The 25196-nt window shown below is 43.6% G+C and overlaps 1 protein-coding gene across 1 annotated transcript in view; it reads right to left on the bottom strand.

Annotated features, from left to right (window-relative positions):
- Positions 1-5276: 5276 nt before the first annotated feature.
- Positions 5277-25196, bottom strand: part of C2CD4C (C2 calcium dependent domain containing 4C) — a 31506-nt gene continuing 11586 nt past the window's right edge. The window contains exon 2 of the mRNA XM_088478531.1: positions 5277-7146. Coding sequence (XP_088334657.1) covers positions 5776-7086 — 1311 coding nt within the window. The 5' untranslated portion in view covers positions 7087-7146 and the 3' untranslated portion in view covers positions 5277-5775. The remainder of the gene's footprint in view (positions 7147-25196) is intronic.

Below are 25196 nucleotides of genomic sequence, written 5' to 3'. Positions count from 1 at the left end.
CCCTAATAGACTTGGGCGTGTATAAATCCCTAATAGACTTGGGCGTGTATAAATCCCTAATAGACTTGGGCGTGTATAAATCCCTAATAGACTTGGACAATTCCTGCTGTAACAAAAGTGAGTCAATATTAAAATTGCTGTTTATTAACATCACTGTAAATGTACTTTGTATTATTAGAATATACCAAGTGCTCTTATAAACCTAAATGTCTTAATGAAGGTAATTCAATGTCTGTTTTTTTTAATTAATAGAATTTTAATTATCCATCAGTATATACTTGTTTTGTATGAATACCATTTTTTAGATATTGCCTAAACATTATGCTCCTTAAATAAATAGTCAAAGCTACTAATTAGCATATACATTAAAAGTCTAATTTCCTTATTAAGCACTATCAAACCTCCTAAATAGGATGTGGATAAATTATCCAAGGCAATCAATCAGCTTCTACCTATCATTATCTAGAACATTCTATAAAATAATAACTTGAAACTGATTGGTTGCTGTGGGGCAACCTCTCCATATGACCTCTTTAGAAGGTATGATACACCTCCTGCTCTATCTAGCACTTTATGATTAAACAATAATAAAAAAGATTCCCTGTGCCTATATAACAAGCATAACAGCAGTATTTTTACTGCCTAAATGCCTCTTCTGTTATTACCATATCCACACCCCCTCCATCATCTCGATTTCCATAAAAAGACTGAAAGGGGCTTATTTGTAGTGCGATGTGCACTGATCTGATGCAACTCAGAAGAACCAATAACAATCTGTCATTTTTTTAGTGCAATTTAGAAGTTGAGAACTAATATCTCACTGGCTGCTAGATAGAACCAGACAATTTATAACATTATAATTAATGCAAAATGCTTGCCAGACAATGAGATGGCCAATGACAATGATTGGGCTGCACAAAGGAGCAATATTTATTGGAAACATTGAAGGGACTGAAGCAACTTGCTCATCTGTATTTACAAGAGTGACTGTTGCAGCTGACACCTCCTGAATACAACATTTTCTGTGTAACTGCCATAGTCATTACAAAGTATTTCACAGCATATTTTCACTGCAGACTACAAGGCTCTCTGTAACTATCAATTTCTGAAGAGAATGACCAATTATCAGAAGTGACAGCCCTATGGCATACTGCCACCTCTCACAGAACAGTTTTCAAAACACATTACAATCGTTCCCATAAAGGAACATGCACAAATTAATCAAACAGCAAATTTACTAGTGAATGATTTGTTAACAAAAATAAACATATTCAAAAGATTTCTTCTTTAGTATTGCCTTCATAAATAATAAATGTACTATTTTCACGTCCTTTATGAAACCAGATTATTATTTTTACTTCAATTCTAGTTTTCAAGACAATTTTTCAGTTTCAGTGGTGCTAAAGCTGGGTACACATTAGTCGATATGTAGACTTAGGGGTCTATTTACTAAGCCTTGGATGAAGATAAAGTGAACGGAGAAAATAAGGTCCTAACTGCCATGTCACTGAGAGTTAGGAGCTGATTGGCTGGTACTTTATCTCTGTCCACTTTATCTCCATCCAAGGCTTAGTAAATAGACCCCAATATGTTCTCCGATCCAGTGGATCAGGCCAACACATTGTCAACATCAGCCAGTGTGTACGCACTACTTACGATCAAGCATGCTCCCGTTTGGTTGTCAGTCGCATCGTCAGGTCGGCACTACATGCAGCTCAGTCTGACAATGCAACCGACGATCCCATGCAGCAGTATGTGGCTGGTGCATACATATCAGGTGGTCGGGCACCTGATCGTGTAATGTGTACCGGCCGCCCGATATGCCGGCCCGTCATTGGTGTGGTCGTCTGTCACATTGCTGGGTACACACATTGTTAAGTGTGCACCCAGCTTCAGTCTGCTTTTGAAATTCAATTTTACATATCTTAATGTTACTGTAGGTAACAAATGATACTTATTATGAACAGAGTATAGGGGGTATATTTACTAAGATGGGAGTTCTATTAAGAAGTCATGTTGCTCATAGCAACTAATCAGATTCCGGTATTATCTTCTAGAAGGTGCTAGATAAATGAGAAGTAGAATCTGATTGGTTGCTATGGGCAATATCACTTCTTAAATAGAACTCCCATCTTAGTAAATTTACCCCTAGGGGTCTGAAGAAACGCACAGGTAACTATTTTAGGGCACTATATATAACCAGGGTGGCCATAATTATACTTCCCCTATTCAAAGCCATCTGTAGCTTGATCTAACAATCAGAATGTCACCAAATTTGGTAAGAGACTAATTAGGGGGCCTATTCATTAAACTTAAAAATTCTCAGGAGATAATTAGCTTTAGAACTCTCATGGAGTTCTAGCTAATTATAGGTGGAATTCATCATTCCACCTCTCCATAAGTATCTATTCGGAAAAGCTGTCATTTTTGTGATGACAGCTTTTCGGGAAATAGATACTTTTCCCTGCCTACACTACCTTATCGCATCTGGAAACAGTGCTGCGCATGCGCTGTTACATCTGTAAAACCAGCGCATGCGCAGCACTTCCTACAGATGCGTTAAGTTTGTGTACCCCCCCCGACCCCCTCCCACCCCCCTCCGCTCACCTCCCCCCCCGACTTACCTGTCCGAGCAGCAGCCTCCGGCTCCGTCCTGCTGGTCTGTCATGTGGTTTCCCAGCAGACCACATGACAGATTAGAAGAAAAAAATAAAAACATTTTTCTTTTTCTAAACTTTCTTGTGCTCTGCTGGGGAGCACACATGTAAGACCAGCCTCCGGAGCCTGAGGACGGAGCAGAGCGCCGGAGGGACTCGTCGGGGGACCTGCACACGCGGATACAGGTAAGTTTCACCTGCTATTCGCCACCTCACAGTGGCGAATAGTAACTGCATCAAATTCCGAAAATTGATAATTTTCGGAATTTGATGAATACCACAAATTCCACATCCCCATACTAATGTATGGGGAGTGTGGAAATTAACGCAGGGGAACTTAGGAAGGAGATGTCTGTGATATCTCCTGTGCTAAGTGGCTATATGAATACCAAAATAACGTTATTTAAGGAAAATGTCCTTAAAAACGTTATTTTAGTGTTGATGAATAGGCCCCTAGGACATGTGAAGTAAGATTCCACTGGGAAAAAAAAGTGCAAAAAGTTGCAGACAGGGGAAATATGGCACTGTACTATGTGCAAACAGCCTGAAAATTGACAGACAAATGAATAACAAGAATAAACTGCAATGAACGATTACCTTTATTGTGTTACACTACTGATAACACAGAAATAAAATATTTGTCTATCCATTTATATTTCATGTGCTGCATGAGCAGACACCTAATGTAGAATTCTGCAGATTTTACTTATGTGGCTTAGATGTGCTTTTCTGTAAAATGACAATTCTCGCCTCGAAGTAGTGCCTGACATAAACTGCAAAATAACTTGCATTTATATTTCCTTAAAATATGTCTATGTTGACCAATATTTATGTAATCTATAATTCAAGATATCAAGGGAACAGCACTGTATTGAATTGTAAAATATTTTCATTATGTGTTTTGTGTTAGTTTGTTTTCTCTCCTTAATCCAAAAGAGTACGATCAAAAATGAAATCTTGGAAACATGAGAAACATTACCATGGCTGTGCACAGAACGTCATATTCCATCCATGGGGTAAACATGTTCTACTGCCCCAAGTCATTATGACACAATAATTAGTACAGGACTGTAAAGACAGGCACAACTCATGTATAGGAGCATAATGTAGGAACATCTTTAGGTCATTTTGCCATGTTTGTAAATAACCCCCAGTTTATATCCATGTTATTTATCAAGTATTGACTCACTTGTGTTCAGGCAGGGATTTAATAATGTGTATGTTAGTTTATAATGAACTAAGGGCCCGATTCAGATTAGCTTGCTAGGATGCGTTCGCAGGCAGCCAGCCGATGTTTGCATTCTGCGCATGCGTGAATCAGTCCACGCGATCGCGAATTGCTCACTCGCTGAGCATAGCCACCTCGCCAGAATGAGTGACAGGAGAAGCCGTTTATGGGTGGTGACAGGGCTTGGTCGCTGGAAACGGGGGGAGTGGTGGTGTGAACGCAGGCGTGCCTGAGCGTCTTAACACCGTATCAGAGGCATGCATAATTAAGATGCGGCGCCATAGTACATGTCACTTGGCTGAATTTTACACTGAAGCGCTCGCAGTGCTTGCAGTAACTTGTCAACTACAAGTGCTGCATATGCATCAGATGGTACTCGATGGTACAGAAAGTTACGTACACATTCCTGGAGATGACGTGCATTAGTGGGCGTCTTAATACAGGCTAGTGGGCGTCTAAATACACACCACGATCGCACACTAAGACATAGTGGGCGTACCAATGCCTTGCCGTGCGGTCGAGGGATTTGCATACGCGGGATGCGTGCGAACGCATCTAGCGAGTGGGTCTGAATCGAGCCCTAAGTTGGTTGCTGTGGTGCGGTAAGGGTTAATCTCATAATGAGTCTGATTTCACACGTTTCCCCATATAGGAATTTCTGACCTTGTGATTATACCATCTGCACAATGAGCCTGTGTCAATTGTAAATACTCACACTGCACTTTTGTAGGTGTGAAATAGAAAGTACTCATAAAACATAAAGTGGATTACAACATTCTCTGTGAGGGAGTGTCTGACATTTACAGGGATGTAAGAGATGTTGTAGATTGTACGTGACAAGTGGGATCAATTTCTAGAAGGCAGATAGTACAGTTGGGTTTCCTGTCCATTCAGGTGCAGACAAGAACATCAATGGAAAATCATTGGAAGTATCTTTCATTTGTACCACAGGATTGTTATCTTTTAATACCATATTATCCTGCAACAAACTAATGACTAATCTAGTCTGTAGCCAGAGAATTGCCTTTTTGGTGTAGGAAGGGGTCATACAGTAAGGCTGGCATTGGAGTGATGTCCTGCTCGATGGTTTGTGGCATGGTGCCAGGTAATTGTCAGGCTCTGTCTGGCTGTTGTTGCCTTGGAGTTTCTGATACTGCATGTTAGCTACCACTAAGAGAGGAAATATAACAGTTATTAATATTATATATATGTGATGTTACAAGGCTAGCCACTTAAAATTAGACACATATGGGATAAGCATACTCCATTCTTGTCATTGTAATTATACATACATGCATGTATATAAACGAATGCAGCCATGCACAATGTGTCGTTCATATGTGTCCAGTTCTAAGAGACTGGTAGATGTCCTCTCTTGTTAGGGTTGCCAGGTCACTCTCTTTTTTTCTGAGAGATGCTCTGCAGATTACCCACATTTGCTTTGCACAAATTGATCTCTGAAGGCTCCTGCTTTATGGGACTCTGAGTAGAGGTGACATGCTCTGCATGCACATTTATACATGGTTTGTGTAGTAATACTCTGCAGATATTTGCAACTGGTCTGGTACATTTCCCCATGAATCATCAAAATGTGAAAATGTTGTAGGTCCAGTTTACAATTGCAATAATCTGCTGTTCATCACCTCTAAATGTGCAATGCACTTCAGATCACTATTGCTCTGGAAGATCAACACTGCAGCTTCTGAATGAGAGCTTTTCTTTAGAGCTATGGAAGTACTTTTGCCTGCAGTTTACTCTAGCAGGACTCATGTAAAGGATGTCACATCTGGCTCTGTAGTTTCTAATTACCATAAGTGAAGGCACCCTTCACTGCAGAGCACAGTCGGCCCTCTCTCACACTCCACTCACTCCATCATAGTTACTTCATTCTCAAAGCAAGGGTAAAAGTGCAGTCAGCGGGATCTCCTTCTCTCCAAGAAGTGTGTCTCTTTTTAGGCTGCTCCCTTTGTTGAGCACCTTCACTTTAAGTGACATCTTTTTAGCGCTTCCAGCCACCAAGCCATCAAAAAAAAAATCCTCATTGAAGACTGGATTTCGGCTATTCTTAATAATGGTGCTTCTCTGACGGTGAACCTTACCAGGATTCAGGTAGAGGACTACACAGCAGTTCACCCCCTTTAAGTCACAGATTTTGTCAAAGAGGTGCTCTGCTGCAATTAATCGTACTCTGAGACGGGCATTTGATGCATCATACTCTGCTGCTAACCTCATACTGCCTCCTTTACTGAGACCCACAGTGTGCTCTTTCTGTAGAAGGCCTATATTATGCATTCCTTGTTGTCCAGAACCAATGCCAGCTCCCTTGGCACCCCGTACCCTTCTTCTGGGCATGCTGGGACTAGTGTCTGCAGAACTGCACTCATCTGTGGATAGTGAACTGTTTCGAGCAACTGAGTGTTTGAGCTTGATGAGCTTTGATTGTGTATCTGGAGTGAAGATCTTCAGCAGGGAGACTGAGCGGGAAAGTAATGGTGAGCTGAATGGTGAGGATTCAGCTGAAGAGCAGGTATCACTTTCACCACCACTGAAATACCGGTAGGGATTCATCAAGGACATTCCAAAGTCAGAAGGGTTAAGCTGTGATCCTCCTCCTTCTGTCCCGCTCCGTCTCTGAGAACTGGGAGAACTGGATTGTGATGGACATGGGGAAAGAGACCCCTGTTCACTGTGAAAGAGAGATTCCTTCCGCCTGGTATGTGGACTCTCCATCAGCGTCACAAACCCATATGATGTTTGAGCTTTCGGTACATATGGAAGAGACATGGCATTCTGAGATTGTGGATCTGCATTAGTACCCAAGTCTTCTTCTGAAGCCCACTCATCAGCACTTTCAATCTGAATGATGTGACGGTTTGCAGCTTTCACTAGGTTCCGGCTCTCTGAAGCAGCTTTGGTTGGTAGACGGGGGCTGCGCTGAGGACGCCGGCCTGACAAGTTTTGCTCAGAAGCAGAGGTGCCTATGTTTGGTTTGGATTGTACTCCTTCTGCTGAAGCCCCTTCTGCTCCTCCACCTTCAGCTGGGATACTACTAAGTTTTGGGGGGATGAAAAAATCAGGTATCTTGTCCGGAGTCAGAACATTGCTGTAAGATCCACCCTTAGACTGTTTGTCCCCAGATTCTCCTGTCTGTCGACCACCGCTGTGGTCTACTGTGCCTCGGATCCTCTCCAGCAGCCACATTCTTATTGTTGTCCGAGAAATGGAAGAAAACAAACGGGTACAGGAGGTGGATTGTGCTACCTGCAAAACAAGCAGAGTCATTATTACTTAATATTAAATGGGTTCACCATCTTAAAAATAAGTTGTTAGATTTTCTTATCCAACATCTCATAGGAATCCTGCTGTTTGTTCAGTCAGCAGCAGGTTTCCAGTACTTAAGCTTATTCAAGGATATGTGCCGGTCAGCTTTGGTAAACATCACTGAGTGGCAGACAGAGGAAGAACAAATCTTATACACTGGTTAACAATGGCAGCCAGCTCCTGATTAAATCAGTGTACATCCAATCAGGAACCGGCTTTAATTTTTCAACTGTACATCATAAATCTTCTTCATCTGGCAACAAGAACTATAAAAGTATGGTCACTACCAGATGTATTACTGCTATTCAAATTACAGAGTGCAACAAATAACATTCATATATTGTATTATTACTATGATTAGGATTAATATTATGCTTTATTTATATATAACGGTAACATATTATCTAATGCTATAAAATTATTTTGCTCAGATGGCCAGTAATAAGACCACTGGTAAAAGCTAACTTAAAAAATGTCTTTGCTTCTTGTCTATGCAGTGCTGACATGGGCCTCACTAACGCTGCACAAGATTTGCAATACCTTTTTTTAAGATGTATTCAATTGCAAGCAAAAATCCACATATAAATCACATACAGTAGCATTTATGTAAACATGTAACATGCTTCTACAAAGGTGTGTAATCAGCATTTTATAAATATGCATTTCACTAACTTGTTATCTAATAAGGAAACACTTCTCACATACAACACCCCCATTGAAATAAATGTACATTTTCAACTGTGTACTGAAATCCCCTGTAGTACTACACAAGGCAAATGCATGTAAAACTGCAAATATGGATGGTCTACTTTAGTATAATAATGTGTATATTCTTTTTGCATGCACTGAACTTACTCTACAACAGCAGAACGTTAATGCTAATTTGTACATAGCCTAAGCATCTGTGTTACATTCAGCCCTGTGTACCAGATTAGCTTCAATAATGTACACATACATATTGATAGGCAAAAGACTCCTAAATTAACATAAGCATAATAATCTAGCAAACTTTTGAGACTATATATATAAATATATATATATATATATATATATATATATATATATATATCTAACTTAAATGTTCATTTATTGACTCACGCAGGGTTAAAATGTATCCTTTTATCAGGATTATTTATTGCCTGAGGTTACCTGGCACAAGCAAATGTAATAGGTACATTACTCCTCTATCAGTCACATGCTTCCAGGTTGTTCACACAATCGTTGTTTGACTGTCCCTCCCCCTTATCTAATACATGCTCCTTGTGTGTTTTATCAGCTGGGTATGCCAGATGTGGCCTGCAGAAATAATGGGAAGGTGCAGTTTTTGTTAAGATACTAGGACATAGCTTCTGTTTACCAACTGATCATTGTTTAAATACGACAGCCAACCTCAGTATTGCCGCTGACCATGTGCATCCCTGGGGATTGCAATGGGAAAGGCATTTTGACAAGGACCAGCTGGAAGAGGAGGGGGCCCCAAACCACTATCTCATCTAGGACACCACAGAGGGGCCCATTTATCAAAGTGTATTTGAGGTAAAATCGGGTGTTTTCGGGGGTTTACCTCAAATCCAAAGTATCCCTCGTATGTATGAAGGAGGGACCGCAGCAGGTATCTCCGATACCTGCTGTGATCCCTCCATTGCCACTGGCAGCCGCCTCCCCGTAGGTTTCTATGGGGGATGCACATCAAAAAATAGATGGAAGCATCAATGCGCACACTATGTGCTGCACGCTAGACTGAGTTATAAGTAGGACACCCACCCTACATGAACCAAATAGCCACACATAGAACAGAAACACAGTCTTCACATGCGCTCATATAAACATACAAGAAGTTGGAGGTCTGTCTGAATACTTTTTAGGATAAATAGACAAATTCCTGGTCATGATGTTTTAATGTCTTGTTCTTATTGGTGATTTACGTCCAATCCCCCAGATACACAATAGAAGGGGGATAAAGAGAGAAGACACAATGGTGTAGTATGTTCTTATTAAAGTTCCTATTTTGATGGTCTTTTTCTGTATCTAAGTGTGAAAATATTTCGCACCATACTCACATATCTGTGGTATGTGTTCCACCCATAAAGGTTTATTTTCCTGTTTTCTTCTTTGTTTATTGTTGTTAGAGTATTATGTTGTTCTTCCAATATAGGCCCGAAAAAGAATACAAAAACAAAAACAGTGTGTAGTATGTTGTTTGGCCTGTCTGACGTAAATAGCTTCCCCCCGGAGAATCCTGATACAGAAGATCTTATTTTTCTACCCTTGGTAGGTGTATTAAGAGTGGCGTACTCACATAGTAGTAAAGCCTCTAACTTATATAACGGCTTCTTGTAACTCCTCAACACAGTGGCTACTTATCCCTCCTCCCTCGGAAAGTATATCCCAAGTGGTGTATCCCACTCACGTGGTGTTGTCGCTTATTCCTCTTATAAAGGTTTCTTTCAGTTTTGATACTCAATGTTGCAATATTGCGGCTGATTAGTCTCCCTCACCTCACCCAAAGTTATAAATGGTGATCAAAGAAGTGCATACCCAACTTACAGCGTTCTGTAGATCCCGTAGCAGTTTCTTTATAAAAAAAAGTCCTTCTGATGTTTCATCCCCTTTTACGCTACAACCGACTCCTCACGAAGATCACTCCATTCCCTCTCAGCCACCACAGTATGTGCTGACTATGCACACCTGAAACATGTCAAACACCGGCTCCAGTTAAAACTTGCAATCCTGAAGGACCAGGACAGATTAAAAAGATGAACCATCAGAGGGTACTCCAGCTGAATATAGCGGCAGACGACAAAGATCTGTTCGGACAGAAATCAGCAATGGGCCATGGTCATCCGGTGAGCTCTTGGTCCCTCCTTCTCCACAGTGCTATCTTCGCAGTGATATATAGGAACCAGGAGAATAGCAAGACCTACAGAGACCACTGGTGCTTCACCTTCCTGGCCACTGTGTGCTACTGTAGATCAGCACATCTCCCTCACTCTCCACTGATGCAGGGAGGCAGCTATACAAGTTATTTATATGCCCCTCCCCCACTGAATGAATCAGAAAGATGGAAACGAACGTAGACATCATTAATACCTAAGGAAAGATGCTGGTACAGGGCACATTCCTATCTTGCCATAGGTCAGATGACAGAAAAGGATTGAGGCATACTAGAACACACTCTACTTTCCCCTGTCTGTGCTTCTTTAGTATTCTATAATGGTACAGCTGCCTGCACGTGTCTCTTTATAGAGATTAATAATCTATATATGAGGTTCCATCTGTCTTCTGTTCACCACTCAAAAAAAGTGAGATGGGATTAACAATGCTCATGTGTATGTAGCCTAAATCTATGTCATCCCTTTGTTGGTGGATTCACTTACAGGGGCATGACGATTAAGTCATATTGCCATACAGTATGCGCTGTTATCCTACACCAGAGTCCCTTAAGTCCCTTTAGTCAGTAGTATCTATGTTTTTTGTTGCATTGGATGGCGGAAGAAAGGAATATTAAAGTAGACTATTTAAAAAAACCACACACAGCAGTTAGAAGTGCAGTTGAGATTGCTTTAAAAATCAGTGTCTATTATAGAGTAGGAAAAATATTTTCTTTCACTGGATAGAATGTATTAAAAACATGAATTTAATAGTGTCATATAGTCACAGAATCAAAACGGGACTGAATGATGATATAATGATTTGGCTGCGTCCTTTGCAGCATGCGCATCTAAGCCTTTATGATAATGATGCTACAAAGTCCTTATCTGACGTACATCCGTGTTCTGACTGTGCATGGATTGAGACGCCTCTTCCCCGGCAAATGACGGAGACCTCGTTGGGAACGTCATTTGCCGGGCCGTTAGCCAATCAGAGGCCGCTCTAGAGTAAGCGGCCAGTGATTGACAGCCACGTTTCTCACAGCCAATCAACAGCCACGCGGCTCACAGCCAATCAACAGCCGCATGATAAGTGTGAAAGGGCCCAGGTGAAATAACCCCGCATTTCAACCAGGGTAACAAGCAGGGTTGAATACAGGTTCAGGGTGATCATTTCGGCTAGTGACCCATTCACAGCATAGGAAGAGCCAGCGCTTGGAGTTGATCTCGTCTCAAAGCGCCGGCTCGACCTGTGACGGCGGTGACATCATCGACCCGGCAATAACCCAGGTTAGATCGCCAGTCTGAAAGGGGTCTCAGCTGGGATGGACTCATGTACACAATCCCGGGTGTGACCCAGGTTTGCGGTGTGAAAGGGGTATTAGCAGCAACATGGCCCAAGTCACATTTAAAACATCTGATCATACTTTTATCAAGTCTTTTATGAGGAGGCAACCTTTCTGGCACAGCTAGCCAATCTCCAGGTTCCAAGCCAACAGTCTCTGGATGTGTAAGTTCATTCTACCAATCAGCATCCATTTCGTCTGGTACAGTCTTACCAGAAATCACTGGAGATCACCACTGTGGCTCTTTCCACGATCTGTGGCACTGTTAGAGCCTCTGGCTGTAGTCCTTTCTTGGTGAGATAGATGAGGTCATGCTTTTGAGAGCAGAGATGTTTATTCACTTGGTATCCTCAGCTATGAACTCAAACAGACATCGTGACACCCAAACGAGTTAAAATTTAAGTTTTTAGTTTGTCATCATCCTTGGCATCAGTAAGGGTCAAGTAAAATATACCTTTTGCAGTTCCCCTGAAAGGAAGGGTGCCAAAAGGACTGCCCACTGATTTTGAGGCCAACTTCATCTTCAAAAGTTGTTAAATAAGCTTAAACATCATCACTCGTTGTCATTTTTGCAGAAAGTGAATAGCTCGTATGGAGCTGGAGCTATTTGTGACATCTATGGAAGCATTTCCAGACAAGGCTGCTAAATGCTGCAACACATCTTTTAAAGGCATTCTGGTGACTTTCTAATGAGCCTTGTTGGCTTCTTGCTGCACCAAGCTAGTCTGTAGCAAGGCCTTAAGTATGTTCTCCATGTTATCTCTTGGTGCCAGTGAGAAGCGGAATCTGGCTTCTCAGTGCATCTAATGATGACACCACCAAGAAGTTCACAATATAAGTATTTAAAAAAAAAAAAAAGAGTGTCTGTCACTTTAAATTTACACATACATTTTTATTGCTGCAATTTATGCAATGCTTGCATTATCCACCATGTGTGGCAAGATCATGGTAAGGGTGCCATCTCCTGGGTTAAACATTTGCACTTGTCATGCAGCAGCCAAGTAGTAGTACAGGGCTTTGGTACAAGTATCTGCAGCTAGTTTTATTAGCAGCACAAAAATAAACAAAACATAAAAGTAAGACCTGGACTATCTGGCTCGAACTAAAAAAAAAATATGATTTTCTCCCACAGAGTGAAAGGAGCTAATGTACCTCTCACAAAGCAGAAGTCTTTAGCACAGAACTTACATTCAGTAATCACACTGTATCTCAGGACTCTGACCTGTTCCTCAGGCAGTGAGAGACTGACTACAGAGACTGACACACCCTTTATCAGTGTGCGTGTTCCCGCTAGCCTGTTTTAGTGGGGCACCACGTCCTGCCAAATTTCAAAAGGGCAGAATGTGCCCTGCCACTTTTAGCTGTGCCTCGCTAAACAACCTGTGGGTGCCACTATGATGTAGCGATCACCGCCAGTGATTAGATGCCGGGCGCATATGCTCAATATCTATTCACAGAAAATGGAGAGCTTGGGGGCAGCCCAGCATGTCCGTAAGTGCCCCCAAGAGTGGTAAAGAGGGGGGCACATCTTAAAGACACCCCCCCTTTTCTCACGGCCATGCCCCCTTTTTTGGCGCAGCCGCCGGAATGCCCTTTCTCTAGGTCCAGCGCACTGCCCAGCGCTGGACCTAGAGTGGGCACTATAGATGACATATTATTCATTTACTGGACATTTATTTGCCGGCATTGTGCATTCATTCACTGGTAATTTCTACACCTCTCCTGTTTTTGTTTTTTTGGTTGTAAAATTCTAACTATTCCTTCAATCTTTACACCAAAAATGTATTTTAAAAGTATGCATAGTAATAAATATAGGCCAATGTTCAGCTTGAAAAAGGAGCACACGCCCCCGAAAAGTTGCTTTTTGCATTCAATAAACCCATATATTTATTGCAAGTTCCTGAGTGCCATCTTTTACTTGGAATTTAATACTTCTACATTCTGGCACCAGGACAAAATTTCTTTATTTTTTGGTCAGTGTCCGTTTTATATATTGGGGGCGATTCAATTCAACGCAAATTGAATACCGCCGGCGGCGAGCTCTCGGAGCTATTCAATTCAGTGTGCTCTGTGGTCAGAGAATGCTGGTTACCGCGCCTTAACAAGGGTGCACTTTAACCGACATTCTCTGACCAAAGTGCCGGGCGCACGGCTGTTAGCGCCGCACTAAGCAGAAAAACAGCTGCGCGACTGAGACTTTGGTCGGATTTCTCCTTGCATCCCCAGTGGAGTGCGAGAAAAAATCCTTAGCCCGCCCAAACAGCGCACTGAATTGAATAGCTCCGGGAGCTCGCTCCCGGCGCTATTCAATTCACATTGAATTAAATCGCCCCCACTGTGACAAGAATCACATAGACCGGATTAAAATCCAACAGAAGTTTATTTTCTCACCACAGGCAGATATACAGGTCAGTGCAGTGTTCACAGGCAAGATGTTACAGCAGGTACTCAGAATCTTCCATACAGCAACACAGTTCTTTTAATGGACCCTCAGGTCCAGGATCCCTAACATTAGTCACCCCCGGGCCTATAACCTGGGTGACTAAGTCACCGTCAGGATCATTGTGGATTTGCACTGACACAACTTTAAAGACAGATAACGTGCTGCTAATTAGCCTTGCTTGGTGGCTTACAATTGACTCCAGGAAAGCCTGGACTGGATCTCATTACCATGCTGTTTATTGCTCCATCTCTGCACAAACCTGCTGCTCCACATTAACCTCCTGTGAAAGCATGCTGCCCCTGTCAAACTATATATATATATATATATATATATTATGAGAGAGAGAGAGAGAGAGAGAGAGAGAGAGAGAGAGAGAGAGAGAGAGAGAGAGAGAGAGAGAGAGAGAGAGAGAGAAGAAATATTATCAGTCTTCCTTTAAAACAGTCTGGTGCCAGAGTCAACAAAGTTATACAAAGAAAATATCAGATGGCACTCCTGTTCAGCCGTAGCATACATTTCTACAACACAGTGTATGTGTAATGAAAAAGACTGAATAGGTCTCAAAATGATGCTGCTATAAGGGAATAAGTTAATTTCCTTTACTATGAATGTCAGGAGTGCTGTGAAATTTCCTTTATCTATGTAGTGCATGTGGCAGCCCAGCAGCTCAGAGAAAAGTTGAAGTGAAGCCACCTTGTGTCTGGCAGAGGGCCTGAGAAGCACCCTGAGAGAGTCTAAGATGTAGTGGATTCTTAAGAAAGGCTGCTCGGTGAATTAGCTTCTCAAGTATTAAAGAGGGTTGAAAAAAAGTGAGGTAGGGCCCTGAGTAGGGGCTAGGCATTTGTCATTTTACCGTTTTGTTGGCTGATAATTAAAGCTCTTATGTTTAAGTCTGAGTTTTGCTTATTAGAGACTGTGCGGGATGCATGGGGCATAGAATTTGGTATGCGATGCATCTCGATACCCTTCGCATACATGCCGGCGTTAAAATATTTCTAGGTAACATTTATATATCTCAAACTTGAATATTACAGTAAACATGTGGAACACAAAACCATACCTCACAACACACCTGGACATTTGTACAAAATAGGCTTCATCCCTGATTAATCCAATATGATTAATCTATATAGACCTGCTTTTTGCCACAAGACCATGCCACTTTTATGAAAGACCCCAAATTGTTGGCCTCTGAAATTGTCGCATGAAAACTGGGAATGTTGGGAAGTATCAAAAAATACATTATATTCACTAAAGCACAGCTATTTGCCTGCAGCAGCTTTACACGTAGCTCCAGAATTATAACAATGCTCTATTTCTGTCTGTAAAATATCTGACATTTTTTATGTATGTTACCTACCTTTTAACTTGACAAGTGATGAGACTGAGATATTTTTCATTCATTATATAAAGGGCCTAATACAGTTGTTCTCTATTGTATTCTGAACTGCATTCGCGCTCGCAATGTATTTGTGACAATATGCTAATGCCAGCTAACAGACTCCTCATTTGGCATAGTGTGTGACGGACTGAGAAAATGTTGCTAAACCCACTTTCCCTATCTGTGTTGTATGCAGATCAATCGGGTTTTGAGAATACACCACCATTGGCGCAACATCAGCCGCACATCGACTCCTCGAGTAAGTCCTGGGCTGTGCAGATTCTTGGTCAACTGTCCCTCTACAACAATCTGCAACCATGTGACTGAACTGGTTGGTCAAAGAGAACAGTTCTTAACTGTGTTTAGTTGTACCTGCTGACAGTCCAGGTGGTAGAGGTGGGAAGTGTGGGGGTAAGACACACTGAACTCCCTCGCAGCTCAATGCTGCAATTGTGCCTTTGTGCACTGGTGGCAGGGTCGCGATTATGTAATTCATCCAGGAGGCTGGGCTATGGTCTCAGAAGACTTGGAGAGCACCTTGAGATTAAGGAGTCTCACAGATACTCCTGGAGAGTGGGTAAGTATGTATGTGTAGTGTTTGTTACAATGATCCTCTCTTTGCAAACCTCAGCAGCTGACCCGGGCCCCTCCAACATGCCCAGGTAATCAGTAGCCTCCCCCCCCCTGCTCTCAGCGCCCATGTGTGTATAACATATAGATGTGTCTTCATACCCCTGCTATTTTGTGCCTTTAGCGCTAGATGTCTGGTGTGACCCATAGGAATCCCTAGCTGTGTACTTTTTCCTCAGTTGTGTCTTAGTACACATATAGTGCCTGATTCTGAGCCGCACGCAATACGCATGCAATGCCGATGTTCACGTAGTTGAGCGATTATTTGCAACTGTGCAAGTTCTGAAAACCCCTACTGTGCATGGGTTACACAGTGTATGCACAAAGGTGCTGTTGCAATCGATTCAGACGGTATCAGAAAAGTGATGGGCGTTCCTGATAGATAGCTAGATATGCCCAAACATGGGCCATTCAGTGTGTGTACTATGGGAGTGTCATGGGCGTGTCAATGCAAGCGGCTGCGTTCACAGACGCACATGCGCAAGTATGCCATTTCCATAAACTTGCAGATGGGCAACCGCCAATGCACGCTGCTTATAGAAGTACTTTCGTGTTTATGACCCAGAAGTCCCTCTGCTCATGCATTTTATGACGTGTGTGCAGTGGGGGGTGCTGGGAGGGATCCCATTTCATCCCTTTCACAGCACTTTGCGAAAGAAGCCCATAGGCTTTGCTTTCGAAAGCTTGGTGCATATGAGAAATGCGGTAAACCCCCCAAAAAACTGCATTTTCGGGGTTTACAGCATAATTGATGATAGTGCATCCCGTCCATTATGAGGTTGTGAATAATAGGGTAATGCCATTTCTGCACTGAGTACTAACACATAGCATAATGCTTGTGTATCCTACACTTGAAAAAGATGTCCTTGAAACGTTGAAACACGTAGGTGATATTCCATGCTGCAGTAATTCCCGTGGACACGGCTCTTTTCAACACCTATTTGCAATCAAGAAACTCCGGTTGCCCGCCGGCATTATCCGGCCAACTATATCCTCTGGACACTGAATATTTCCATCCCTGCTAACTAGTCAGACATGTCTGGAAGCCGGTCAGGGAAACGGAATTAGTCCCACTACCGCACTGTCTGGAGGCATACGGAGCATGAGATGAGACTTTCATTAAGGTCACTGACTACTATCTCAGTCCTTTCTACACAAGACATTCAGCTGGAGCTTCGAGAGAGACTGAACGGGGTTCCGATCACTGCTACATAAGGACCCCAGGATTACAAATAGGCCACGTACCTAAATTAGCCGCTCCCCATTGGTCGGGCTGAGCGCACCAACATCCAGGCACAAAAGGGTGCCTATTTCCATTAGTCCCTGCTCAAAAATCTTCACAACAAGGCACAGGAGCCCGCAGGTAATATTACCTATTTGAAAGAACATTTCACATCACATTATATGCTAATTAGCCTTGCAAACAATAGTGACTTTGATATGAAGATCATACCCCTGAATCTCTGGAGATAGGAGATTACCTAACATCCGGCCACACCTAGGGAATACGCACTACTTGCTGCATGTCCTACTATTAGTATTAACCATATACATTGCAAAGGTTGTTATTTTAATTGTATTTCTGGATGTCTATTGTTGACACTAATAATGTGACTTTTACATAAATAAATGTTATGTATTTTTCCTCTTGCCGGTTGCTACCTCCAGCCTCTGCGTCTGTTTTTTATTCAATTGCACTTTATATTTATGAGGCTGACTACCTCATACAGCCGCATTTGAGTCTGGAGAGAGATTTCAACTCTCTGGGCCTGATTCAGACGCGCTCGCGAGCGCTGGCAAGCGGGTCGATGTTGCCTAAGTGCGCATGCGCAAGACCCGAATAACGATGGCCAAGCCGTCGTTACGGGTCTCGCACCAAAGGGGGCGTGCTGTCGATGGTGATTGACAGCATGCCCCCTTTGGTGGGCGTGGCTGCCCAGACAGAGGCGTTCCTAGGAGAACGCCTACTCGTCTGGGGCCGGCCCCACTGACATCACTAGTGATGTCAGTGGGAGTGCTTTTGGATCTGATAGAGCCAAAAGCACTCCAGGGCTTGACCATCGCGACCATCATTTTGGCCGCTCTCTATAGCTGTGGGTGGCGTCCGGCTGTGAATCAGGGCCTCTGTGCGCCTAGATTCCTTGTTTTCTGGTATATGTGTACATATGCACGCTGGTCCTCCTTGTCACGACCAGGGTTTCGCGGCGTGGAGGTTTGAGGTCCTTACCGGTGAGGGCGCTGTGGCGTGGTCCTTCTGTTGGGGGAGCTGGCGTGTGGAGACTGGCATTGGCTGTACACAGAGGTCTGCCAGGATTGGGCCATCCTGGCAAGGGTAAGTCTAGTGGCATCTCTGAATCACAGGTGTCTGGGCGCCACCATGTTGTCTTTGGCCATGTGACATAGCAGGCCAATCGTCTGTAGGTCACCTGCTCTCTCTGGCCTATCACGTTCCGCTACTGGGTACTTAAGGGTGTTTGGAGCTCCCTGTAGTTGCCAGTGCAAAGTGTTAGCATGGCTGTGAGAGAGTTATCTGCGCTCCTGAAACCTAGACTTGTGCTCCGGTGCTTGCTCTCTGGCTCCCTGCATAGCCTGCACCGCTCTGCCTTGCCTTGCTCTCCACTGAGATCAGCCCTGCACCTTCCACCAGACCCACTCCTGAACCTGTCTTCTCAGTTAACCCACTCCTGCCTGAACCTGTCTCATTTAACCTATTCCTGTGCAGCCATCATCCCAGCATTTCCGGATTTCCCTTTCAGCAATCATCCCAGCATTTCCGGATTTCACTTTCAGCCACTATTCAGCAAACAGGATATCCACTTCACTCTCACAGTCTATCTGGATTCATCTCTGTCACTGATCTTTACATTCGTTTACTCTCATTCACTACAGTTCCCTTTAGCCACATATATCAGTTTGTTTATTACTGGATTTTAGTTTATCTTATTGTTCATGTTTATGAACATTCACATTAAACAACCCACCTTTCAGTTTAAACCTGTTCCGGTGTCCTCCTGTTTCCACCCCGGGTCCACAACAAACACAGGGCCTGATTCAGACCCGGTTGCAAGATGTGGTTGACTGTACAATACCGCAAGCACTGCGAGCACTTCAGTGTCTAATTCAACCAGGTGACGTGTACTATGACGCTGCTTGTTAATTAAGCACGCCTCTGAAATGGCGTTGAAACAATCAGGCATGCCTGCGTTCGCATCTCCACTCCCCCGTTACTACTGCCCTGCCCCTGTTACCTCCCGTAAACGGCCTCTCCTGTCACTCATTCCACTGGGCTGTCTCTGCTAGGCAAGCGAGCGCTTCCCAATGGCTCGGACTAGTTTGCGCACGCGCACTGCGATGCATACGCATGTGCAATTGCATAACATCGGCCAGGAACGAGCAAGCAGCTGCTTGCGAACGGGTCTGAATCAGGTCCACAGTCCCCAACAGTTTGCACTGGCCAGATGGATTCAGCCACTTGGCAGGAGTCCAGAACAGATTTAATTCACAGCATGACTTCTCGCCTGAAAGGATTGGAGACCATGCAACAACAAATAGCACAGTATGTGCAAGAAATGGCACTCCATCAGGATACTTTACAAGCTACACTAACTTCTCCAAGTATGCCTGCAGTTACTTCTGTCTCCACTTATGCTCTAGATATTAAGTCTAGTTCTGCATTCGTATCTGCCCTCCTGGATTCTGGGGCAGCAGAAAATTTCATGACCTCTCGTTTGGCAGATAAATGACAAATTCCTTGCATCACCTTGGATCCTGTTACCTCATTGACCTCTATCGATGGTAGACCTATTTCTAATGGAACTGTGTGTAAAAGAACCCAATCTATTCTAGTTCATATTGGAGCCCTTCATGTTGAACATATCAGCTTCTTAATTATACCCTAGGCTTCCCATGAGATTATACTCAGATACCCATGGCTGCGTAAGCACAACCCCAGAATTGATTGGAACACTATGCAGGTTCTGCCATGGAGTGAGGGATGCCAGGGGTCTTGTCTTCCGAAGATTCGACCTGTGAGAAAAATTCACACGTCAGAGGCCCCATCTATACCTAAAGAATATCAATCATTTACCGATGTTTTCTCTGAAAAACAAGCTAACATCTTACCTCCTCATAGAGAACGGGATTGTCCTATCGACTTGTTGCCTGGGAAGACGCCTCCCCGTGGTCGGACCTATCCGTTATCCCTACCAGAAACAGACGCCATGTCGGAATACATCCAAGAGAACTTAAAAAAGGTATTTATCCAACCATCTACATCACCTGCTGAAGCAGGATTCATCTTTGCGTCTAAAAAAGATGGAGGCCTGAGGCTGTGTATAGATTATAGAGGCCTGAATGATATTACAGTAAAACACAGATACCCTCTACCATTGATCATCGAATTATTTGACAGAGTCAAGGGGTCCACTATATTTTCTAAATTAGATCTCCGAGATGCATACAACCTCATATGTATCCGAGCAGGTGACGTGTGGAAAACAGTATTCAACACAAGGGACGGTCATTTTGAATACTTGGTCATGCCGTTTGCGCTGTGTAACGCACCTGCTGTTTTCAAAGATTTGTCAACGAGATCTTTAGGGAGCTCTTATATGTCACAGTTGTAATCTATTTAGATGAAATTTTGATTTTTTCATCTTCTCCTGAGGAACACCATTGTCCCGTCTGAGGAAAAACCAACTGTATTGTAAATTGGAGAACTGTGTGTTCGGTGTTACCAAGTATTCAATTTCTTGGATAGATCATTTCAGGATCGGGTTTAGAAATGGACCCCAAAAAAGTCCAAGCAATACTGGTCCCGCCCCACGTCTTTGAAAGCCATCCAGAGACTTCTTGGTATCTCCAATTACTATTGGCGTTTTATCAAGGGATTCTCCTCTTTGATGGCTCCCATTAAAGCCCTAACTCGTAAAGGTGCCAACCCTGCTCTGTGGCCTCAAACAAGCCTTTATAACAGCTCCAGTTTTGAGACAGCCGGATACCAATAGGCCCTTTTTACTGGAAGTGGATGCTTCGTCTGAGGCAGTGGGAGCTATCTTGTCCCAGCGCTTTGAGGATAACCGGATTCACGCTTTTGTTGTTTCTACAAAAAAGAAATTCTCCCCTGCTGAAAGAAATTATGCCATAGGCGATCAGGAGCTATTAGCTGTCAAACTGGCCTTAGAGGAATGGCGGTACCTCCTAGAGGGCGCTAAGTTCCCTTTTATCATTTTTACAGACCACAGGGATCTTCTTTTTCTGAAAAATATTCAATGTGGAAGTTCTTGTCTGGCCCAATGGGCAATATATTTTGCCCGTTTTCATTTTACCCTGTTGTATCGCTGTAGGGCTCTCAATCAGAAGGCTGACGCCTTGTCACAGTCACTGTCCACTGATAGTGGTCCAGAAACACTGTGGCATAAACCTGTGCTGGAGTCAAAAGTGTTCGCCACCATACAACTGCAACCACCTGTTGGGAAGACCTTTGTGGCCCCGGAGTTGAGGAAACAGTTGCTCACGTGGGCCCACTCATCTCGTTTTGCTGGTCATTCAGGCATTCGTAAGACCTTGGAGTTCCTGAAGAGATCCTACTGGTGGCCATCGACAAAAACTGAGGTAACAGAGTTTATCTCATCTTGTACCCAGTGTGCCCAGCATAAGTCTCCTCAAGAGTCTCCAGCCGGTGAATTGGTGCCTCTTCCCATACCATCTCGTCCGTGGACACATCTGTCCATGGATTTTGTGACAGACCTGCCAAATTGTAATGGATATACCACCATATGGGTTGTAGTGGATCATTTTTCCAAGATGGTCCATTACATTCCGCTAGAGAAGTTACCCTCGGCACCTGATTTGGCTCACTTGTTTGTCCACCATATTTTCGACTTCATGGACTCCCATAGGAAATCGTCTCAGTCTGGGGTGTCCAATTCGTGACAAAATTCTGAAGAGCCCTCTGCTCTGTCCTGCAAGTGAAACTTAAGTTTTCCACGGCCTATCACCCTCAAAGTAATCGGTTCACCGAGAGGGTGCCCCAGGACCACGAAACCTTCATGAGAATCTTTATGTCCTCATCCCAGGACAACTGGTCTGAGTCCCTTCCCTGGGCCGAATTTGTGCACAACGCATCATACCATTCTTCTACTACCTGAGTTCCGCAGTTTACCCACCTTTGATGTACCAGCTGTGGATGCCACTGTACGGAACTTTGCTTCAGTTTGGGCTCAGGTGCGAGCTGCTCTTGTGAAAACCTCCCTGCGGTACAAGGACAAGGCTGAAAGCTCCTCAGATGCGGGTCGGGGATCAAGTATGGCTTTCTACCAGCAATCTTCGCCTCAGGGTACGATCTGAAGTTTGCCCGCCGGTTTATTGGACCATACTCCATTACAGAGATAATCAATCAAGTCTCCTATCGTCTTCAGCTCCTGTCTTATTTGAAAATTCCTAATTCATTTCATATATCTCTCCTCAAGCCATTAGTTCTTAATACATTTCTCTGCGTTCTCCCTGTTCCCCCCATGATCCAAACTGAAAAAGGGGTGGAATTTGAGGTGTCTCAGATTCTGGATTCTCGTATCCATCATGGTCATTTGCAATACCTGCTTGATTGGAGAAGCTATGGTCCAGAAGAGCATTGTTGGACCAGAGCTGAGGACATCCACACTCACAAACCCATAAGCAAATTACACTCAATTCATCCAGAAGGTGTCCTGAGGCCACCCATAAGGAGGGGGTACTGCCACGACCATGGTTTCGCGGCGTGGAGGTTTGCAGTCCTTACTGGTGAGGGCGCTGTGGCGCGGTCCTTCTGTCGGGGAAGCTGGCGTGTGGAGATTGGCATTGGCTGTACGCAGATATCCGCCAGCATTGGGCCATCCTGGCAAGGGTAAGTCTAGTGGCATCTCTGCGTCACAGGTGTCTGGGCGCCACCATGTTGTCTTTGGCCATGTGACATAGCAGGCCAATCGTCTGTAGGTCACCTGCTCTCTCTGGCCTATCATCAAGGGGGGGGGGTGCCTAACTCTAACCTCCCCCCGGGGGTGCCTAAACCTATCCCCCCCTTCCCCTAGCCTAAACCTAACCCTCCCGGGGGGGTGCCTAACCCTAAGACCCTCGGTAGCCCTAAACCTAACCGTCCCCCCCGTGGCTGTCCGCGCCCGGCTTACCTTCATTTGGCATGCCGGGCGTCGGTCTTCCGGCGTATGGTTAATGATAGGCGTCTGTCATTAGTACCAAGCCGGGATTAGAGAGTCTGGAAGCTGGCGGTCGGCATTTAGACCGCCGGTTTCCAGACTACATCCCGTTGAAATCATAAGATGCATCTGACTCCACATACGGATTTAAGTACTGGAGAGCTATGTGAGCCATCTCTAAATAAGCCCCATTGTACCTTTCAAATGGTTATTTACAAATGTCAAGGATTATTTAGTAAAACAATTTCATACTTAAACTGTGGATGGTAAAAATAATCTAAAATAATTGAGCACTTCGTAAACTTTTCCATACATAACATGGTACTTGATAAGAAAAGAATTAATAAACTCGGCTTCAGCTCAATCAATTCATTCAATTCCTTTTAAATAGCCAAAAGGCAGGTATGAGCTAAATAGGATTGATGTGACAGCAAATCGTAGGGAATCAATTTTGCAATTCCTTCGTCTGAATTAGATGTTCTTCTCTTGGATAATATGCAGCTGCCTCAGCATATGCTATGTAGAAGAAAAGGAAATCATTATATTGTAAATGTTATGTAAGCTTTTAGGGTTCCGCTTTATTTACCATTTCAAGGGTGCAAAATTATTATTCTCACACCTATCTAAAGGCTATAAGTGAGTAATTCCTGGATATACTGCAGCTGGCACAGTCTGCCTTGGCATCTAGTTTTTGGTTAGGCTAAAAGTGCTGTATCTGAGAATGTATATTTTTCTGTAATATCCTTGTACTGCAAGCTTATCAAGCACAAGATATAAACATTGATGGTCTGTCAGATTGTCATGTCAGAACACTGCACCTTTTGTCCTGTAATTTAGTTATTTTATTACAAAGCATCTTAAGCTGGTAAAATGCATAACTGAACAGCACATTGTCAGCTTGCTTCAAATGTAGTCTTAGGGCCATATTGAACTTGGAGTTGAATGTCGGATGACGTCATTTCCGCCTATTTCAATTATCCACGTATTTAATTTCAAAGACTTTTCGCAGGTTCGAAAAGTCTTTGAAAAAAAATGGGCATAACTTTTCACCATTGAAATAGGTGGCGAAAAAAAGTGCAGAATTGCCGTTTAGGGGTGCAGGCTTAAAAAAAAAATAGCCTGCACCCCTGGGTAAGTCATTTAAAAATAAACTGTGTCAAGAAAAATAAAAAATAAAAAATCGGGACACCCCAAAAAATGTACTTTCATTTTGGGGATAAAAAAAAAAAAAAATTATGGAACACACTTCTAAAATAGCCTAATTAAATTCAGAGGGGTCCCCAAGTATGCGGTAGGTGTTTTCTTCATTGCGGGAGTAGCGGCAGGTGCATTTTTGCAGAATTTGAAAAAATAATTTTAGGGACTTTACAAAAAAAAAAAATCTAAGTGTTATTCTTCACCCCTTCTTCATAGCCACAAATATGCACCTGCCATGGCTATTAGAAATCCCGACTTCCTTCAGCAATTAAAATTGGGGGTACCCATAGTGATCCCCCATGTCTAGACACCTTTAGGGGGGGGTCCCTGGAATATTTCCTGAAAATTCCTGTTTTTTGGCGATAATTACCTTTCCGTCGGCTCCCGTTTTCGTTGATTTCTAATTGAATACGGGGATAAAGCGGGCACGCGCCCAATACTTTATCCCCGGAAAACCTGCAATGTGGAGCGAAAAGTCCAGCATGGACTTTTTGCTCCCATATTGAATACCCCCCTTAGTGGTTACAAAGGGGTTGGGTACGGGATGCCGGCGCTCGGGATCCTGGCAGTCAGAATCCTGACCAGGTTAGAATGCCGACGCCCCCAGGTAAGTAAGCCTAACCCCTAACCCTCTCTCCCCGATGCCTAAACCTAACCTCCCCCCAGTGCCTACACCTAAGCCTCCCTCCCCTCAGCCTAACCCTAACCCTTCCCCTAGTGCCTAACACCTTACCCTAACCCCGCCCCTAACCCCAGTACCTAACTTCAGGATTCCGGCTTTCAGGATGCCAGCGTCGGTATTCTGACAAGTGTTGGGATTACGCCATCAGCATTCTGACAGCCAGAATCCCAAATGTAAATGTAAGGTCAATGGTGGCAAGTAACCTGAATGCCTTTTGTTAGGTTCTTTTGATGTTAGGTTATCATTATGCC

The sequence above is a fragment of the Taudactylus pleione genome, unplaced genomic scaffold (genome assembly GCF_031769625.1).
Source record: "Taudactylus pleione unplaced genomic scaffold, aTauple2 ptg000214l, whole genome shotgun sequence".
NCBI lineage: Eukaryota > Metazoa > Chordata > Amphibia > Anura > Myobatrachidae > Taudactylus > Taudactylus pleione.
Note: the sequence above shows the minus strand (reverse complement) of the source record. Positions and strands in the feature narration are given on the sequence as shown.